This window comes from Urocitellus parryii, chromosome 6, assembly GCF_045843805.1.
Source record: "Urocitellus parryii isolate mUroPar1 chromosome 6, mUroPar1.hap1, whole genome shotgun sequence".
Classification (NCBI taxonomy): domain Eukaryota; kingdom Metazoa; phylum Chordata; class Mammalia; order Rodentia; family Sciuridae; genus Urocitellus; species Urocitellus parryii.
The window spans coordinates 78,879,532-78,886,051 of NC_135536.1; the positions used below are offsets into that span (position 1 = coordinate 78,879,532).

The 6,520-nt window shown below is 33.0% G+C and overlaps 1 protein-coding gene across 1 annotated transcript; it reads right to left on the reverse strand.

Moving 5' to 3' along the window:
• Window positions 1-2,968: 2,968 nt before the first annotated feature.
• LOC113199127 (olfactory receptor 4K15-like) lies at window positions 2,969-3,895 on the reverse strand. The gene has a single exon (XM_026412015.2). It carries the CDS (start codon window positions 3,893-3,895, stop codon window positions 2,969-2,971), a length of 927 nt encoding a protein of 308 aa, XP_026267800.2.
• Between the last annotated feature and the right edge of the window lie 2,625 nt (window positions 3,896-6,520).

A 6,520-nucleotide genomic window follows, 5' to 3' on the forward strand; every position in this document is an offset into this window, starting at 1 on the left:
TTTTCAGAAAATCCTTTAATTGAAGGTCTATAAGTAGTTAATGTTCAGTCATTGACTTAAAAATTTAGTAAAGTTTCTCTCACCCTGAATGATTGCATAGCAGTACAGGGAATTGATTCTTTTCCTCTATGCTAAATGACAATATTGTCTCATTATCTTGTGACTTTATTGTTTCTATAGATAAATCTCATTGACAGCTATCATTGTGTTGTAGCTATCACCATTTTTTTTTTTTTTTTTACTTTCTGGTTGCTTTTATACTATTTTCATTTGTGTGTAAGTTTATGCCCTTTCACTATTGTGAGTCTAGATAAGGACTTATTTTAACTTATCCAGCTCTAGATTAATCATGCTTTATTAATCTGGAATTTAGAACTTTAATGCTGAAAATGATCAGCCTTTTATCTTTTGAGCACTGCTTCTTCCCATTCTCACCATCTGATAACATATATTACTTATGTGGACACAATTTTCCTTGGTCTTTTAATTTCTCTTTGTTATTTCTTCTTTTAGATATCAGTAATTCTTTTATGTAAATAATTTAGATCTGTTTTCAAGATCACTAATTATTTAATAAAGTATGTTGAAGATGTCCACTAGCCCAATTACTGAGTTATCAGCAACTGCCATTTAAATTTTAGAAATTTTACTTCATGTTTGTTATGAATTTTTGATTTTTAAGTTAAATTTTTATTATGAGACAAATTCACATGAAGTTATATGAAATAGTATAGAGAGATCATGTGTTCATTTTATCTAGTTTCATTCGATAGCAATATCTTCTAAAATTGTAGTACACTATCACCACCAGGATATTGGCATTACTAGTTGGTCCAAGATATAGGGCGTTTCCATCAACATAAAGATCCTAATTTTGTCATTTTTTAGCCATTCCCACTTCTCTTCCAACCACTCCTTCTTTAGCTCTTGGTAACAACAAAACATTCAAGAATGTTATATAATCATAATAAAACAGTATAAAACCTTTGGGTTTTACTTTTTTCACTTGGCTTACTTCTTAGAAATTTATCCTTACTATTACATGTATCAATTTTCTTTTTTTTCATTTGCTCTAACTAGTAAAAAAATAATTTATTGAGATGCATATTAGTAGTCTATTCATACCACTCTAACAAAATGCCTCAGACTTGGTAGTTTATGAGGAAAGAATTTTATTGCTTACAGCATGGATGCTGGGAAGTCCAAGACCAAGGCACCAGCAAATGCAGTATCTGGTGAGAACTCACTTCCTGGTTTATTAACAGTCATCTTTTCTCTGACACCTCGAGTGGCACAAGAGAGGAAGTTCCTCTCTGGGGTCTCAGTTATCAGCTCACTAATACCTTTCATGAGGGCCCAACCCTCATGGCCTAATCACTCCCAGAAGGCCCCTCTTCCAAATATTATATGACAGATTGGGTTTTAGTTTCTAATTTTGGGGAGACTCTTTTCAGTTGATAGCAGTGTCTAATTCACTTAACTGGTATACTTGACTCTTCCTTTCCTAATTGGTGAAAAGGGAGCTAAACAATGAAAGATTAATAAGTATTGAATGTAAGTATAAATCTGTGGTTTTAAAAAAAAAGTCAAAACAATAATCATTACTCTTAGAGGTACTTTAAAAATGTGTCCTCAATTTTATTTTATTTGCTAGTATAAATTAGGGAGCAAGACCTGAAATATACAGAACAAATACATATTCAAACTGTTGATGAAAACAATCCACCTATATGCAGAGAGCTACCAGTTTTTATGTAGTCATTGAACTGAGATCACTGAGTGAAAATCTAAAGTTCAACTTAACACAGTGATATAAAGAAACATCAATTTGGGGCTTAGGTTTTGCTATTTAGAGCATGGTTAATGTAAATATGGAATATTTGATTTCTGAATTCAGACAATAATGTCTGTCATAATATATTTACTTTCTGTTGCAAAATTTGGATAGTTATAGTGAGAATGTAGATTGCAGGAAATACCATTTTAATATACAAAATAATTCAATGTATTTAATTCTTTAGTTAGGTAAAAATAGCTTAGAGTGCAAGAGATTTCAGTGTGTGCTTGTAGATAGTCAGAGTAGAGAGACATGAGAGGGATAAGATCTGTTATCAGAAGACATTTTCTGCCTCCTAAAAATGGTGAAAGCTATACTGTTTTCCTCATTCTATACAGTTTATAATACCTATCTCTAATTTGTGATACCAAACAGAAAAATAACTGCAATTTAATTCCTTGTCTATTCCTTTCCTTTTTTTTCTTTCTTTCAATTGTTTTTCATCTTTGCAATGTTGACAGTCAAACCCAGGGACTTATGCATGCCAAGCAAGTGCTCTACTACTGATCCACATACCCTGCCTCTTAATTATTATTTTGAAATATTTTCAAAAATTTGATTTACATTTATACTCTTTATATTACTTATATATATATCAATTGTATATATTTTATGTATAATATATTTTATGATTTATATATATTACTTACATATCTCCTATTACTTTGGAATTTTTATGTGTTCACATTTAGCAAATTAATCCGAAGAAACAAATTTGATAGACCACTTTATATTTTTATTTTATTATTATTTTTTAATATTTTTATTTTTTAGGTGTAGATGGACACAACACAATGCTTTTATTTTTATGTGGTGCTGAGGATGGAACCCGGGTCCCGCCGGTGTTAGGCGAGTGCTCTACTGCTGAGCCACAATCCCAGCCCTCCACTTTATATTTTTAGTGAAAAAAAAAATCATTGTTAAAATTAGTTACATTCTGATCAAATAAAAATTCTTTCAAAAGCCAAAGGTAGGGATTCCCAAGATGGTTATCCTAGATGGTTTGTTTACTATTTACTTTTATGAAAAATAAAACATGTCCTATGCTATTTCAGTCATTACAGAGGAAAGTATATCAACCTGGCCTTTACTATGTGCCATTTTTTTTCACAGGAGAAAGAAGGGAGACAGTCAGGAACTTATCTGTCGATTCCTCAGTTTTCTCATTGCTGATAGCACCTCTTTGTTTCTTAAGGTATAGATCAGGGGGTTTAAGAGAGGGGTGAAAACAGTATAAAATATTGAGAGAAGTTTATCCACGGGCAAGTCACTAAAAGGCCAGGCATAAATGAAGATGCAGGGGCCAAAGAAGAGGGTAACCACGGTGATGTGGGCTGTCAGGGTGGCCCGTGCCTTGGCCATGCCTGCTGAGGAACGACGTCGCACAGTCACCAGGATGACTGTATATGAGATCAGCAGGAGGAAAAAGGACATCATGGCCATTAGACCACTGTCTGAAAGCATCAGTACCTGAAGAATATAAGTGTCAGTGCAAGCAAGTTTGATTACCAGGGGAAGGTCACAGAAAAAACTATCCACCTTATTGGGACCACAGAATGGAAGGTTTACTGTGAAGACCAACTGACTTATCGAGTGTAGGACCCCAATGATCCAGGAGCCCACCACGAGGACAATGCACTTGTGTACATTCATAATGGTTGCATAGTGTAGGGGTCGACATATAGCTACATATCGGTCATATGCCATGGCCACAAGAAGCATCATTTCCCCACCAGCAAAGACATGCAGAAAGAATATCTGAGCCATGCAGCCCTCAAAAGAAATGGTCTTGTGTTCCATAAGGAAGTCGAAAATCATTTTAGGGGTAGCAAAGGTAGACAGACAAACGTCCAGGAAGGAGAGGTTGCTGAGTAGAAAGTACATTGGTGTGTGCAACATGGGTTCAGAGATGATGGTGAGCAAAATGAAGAGGTTTCCCAGCACAATGGATAAATAGAAAACGGTAAAAAATGCAAAATAGAAAAATTGTAGCTCTCGAGAACCTGAAAGACTGTTCAGTACAAATTCAGTCACTCTTGACTTATTGCCTTGATCCATGGTTTCAAATTTCAGAGATCTGATCAGAAATTTTCCTGTAACATGAAATGGAAATAATAATGTTACAAATAATAATATTACAGGATTGTAAGCGTACATGAGAAAAGCCAAGACTGGCATCAAATTCTATCCAACATTTACTTCAGATCCTCAGAAGCAAACAAAACATGTATTTCATGGGATCATTTCTTTTGTAGTGACTGGGTGTCCTTGGTTTTCATGGTTTCATGACAGGTGTAAATTCTAAAAATACCAGTGTACAACCTTACCTTTAGAATTTTGAGTTTCCTTATAAAAAGAGACAGATAAACTCTAGTCATAGTGACAGGTTTTCAATTCTATCATTTGTAATTCCTAGAGATGTGAACTTGTGAAAGTTAAGCTCTCCATACATCAGGTTTTCTATGTGCAAATTAACAAAAATAAGGGCATATGACCTCTAGGATTATTGTGAAGATTAAAAGAATTATAATAATTGAAATGTGTAGTGGAGTGCCTGACCTAGTAAGTATTCAGTTAAAGTTAGATACTATATACCTATCTTTATTTCATCAATGATGAAAATATTTGCATGTGCAAGTTAGGGTGGTACCTAAAATATCAAAATGTGTTTTCCTCTTCCTAAAAATAGCTATTATGTGTACTTTTAATATCATGTTTTACATTGAACAATGTTAATATTTGAGATAACAATATCCCATTTTTCCATTTTTAGTCAGACAATTCTTACTTCAAGCTCTTTGTTAATGCATACTCTTCTTTACCCCATGACTGAATTTGTGTGAATTTAATGTGATTTTCATTTAGTATCAAGTACAAAACAGACTATTTTATTTTCTATTATCAATCTATATTCCCTGACAATTTGTGTAAATGTGGTCTATGGTTCTAAAAAATCCTTGTATTTATTTCCTTCACACTATATAAACCATAGACGGTATTTGTTAATCTAAGTGCATTTTCAGTTTCATGTCAGCTAAAAAAATAACTGCTTTTATTTTACAAATTATCCCTGTGTACTTTTAATAAAACTTTAAAAAAAATTTTCTGATTCTATTCTACAAAAATGGTTCTATTTTGACAAATCGAAAAGTTGGATCAAGTGTGAAAATTAATTGACTAAAAATAATTACAAAGAAACAGGATGCATAGTAAGGAATGCCTGAATGCAACAACAGATGGAAACTTACCGTTTTAAAGGTAATCTACAATTTTGTTTTTCATTACACTCCTCTACTAGCAAAAGGGCTAAGTTAATGTATATTTAATAACCTATAAGTTACATATGTATACCTCTACATTAATATACATACCCTATGAAATGGAATTGAAATTTGAGAAAAAATGTTTTTTCAAATATGTAAAGATCACTGTAAATATTTTTTCCACACTGAAGGAGCTCACCTGTGTGGATATGTGCACTCACTTTGGTCCTGGGGAGGGTAGACAGAGCTAACTCTTTGTACGTTGCACTGTTTCTGGAAGAAATGCCAGGACGTCATTGTGGGGCAGAAAATTGTTTTCCAACAGCAGATATAACAGCCAAGGTGCTAAAGTCTATCCTCAGTCCCTCTGTTTCCACCAATTTCCTTTGTTCACCAACTGAGTGGAATTCCTTTCTGACTGCTCCGTTTTAGGGTCATAAGATTATTACGTCCTTTTTGCCAGAGAGCTGGCAAAACCCAAAGTCAGACAAAGTAATTATTTTCAATTTTCTAAACTTTATTTACCTGGAATGAAAAGAAAATACTATTGGGGTCAGAAGTCATTTGCTAAACTCACTTCTAGGAGAATTGCTTGCTACTGTTGCTATAGAATACATATACATAAAAACGTTTTGACAGGTCTAGCCCAAAGTATAAACAGTGGTTGTCTCCAAGTGAGAGATTGAGAGATTACAATAATTTAATCATAAGATATTTCTGTATTTACTGTTTTTTTTTGTTTCTTTGTTCTGATACTGCAGTTGAAACCCAGGGACACTTTATCACTGAACTACATCCCCAGTTCTTTTTATTTAGTTTTTCTTATTTTGAGACAGGGTCTCACTAAGTTGCTGAGAGTCAACGTTGCTGAGGCTGGCCTCAAATTTGGGATCCTCCTGCCTCAGTATCCCATATTGCTAGGATTACAGGTATGCACTATTGTGTCTAGCCTGAGTTTATTTTTGTTATGCAATGAGAATGTAATATCTTTTGGCTCAGAAAACAATAAATTAAAAATTAATTTATAATATATATATATATATATGTCAAAATTCATGCATTATAGTTATACATAACATTAGGGTTCATTTTGACATAACCATTCATGCAAGAAATATGATTTTTATATACTGCTCCTCTTTCTCTGATGATTTTCCTTTATTTATAATTTTAAATTTTTATTTAGTTTATTTTAACATATAAAGGTGAAATTCACTGTGGTACACTCATATGAAAACATAGCATAATTAGCTCAATTTTATTTCACCATTCATGTGCTTTCCGTCCCTTCTGTCCTCCCCTTCATCTACTCCACTGCTTATTAATTTTAATTTAGAAAAATCAAAAGTTAACAAAATGAAATAAAATAATTTTTAAAAAGAACACACATAAATAATAAATATTAATGCAAATATACCCT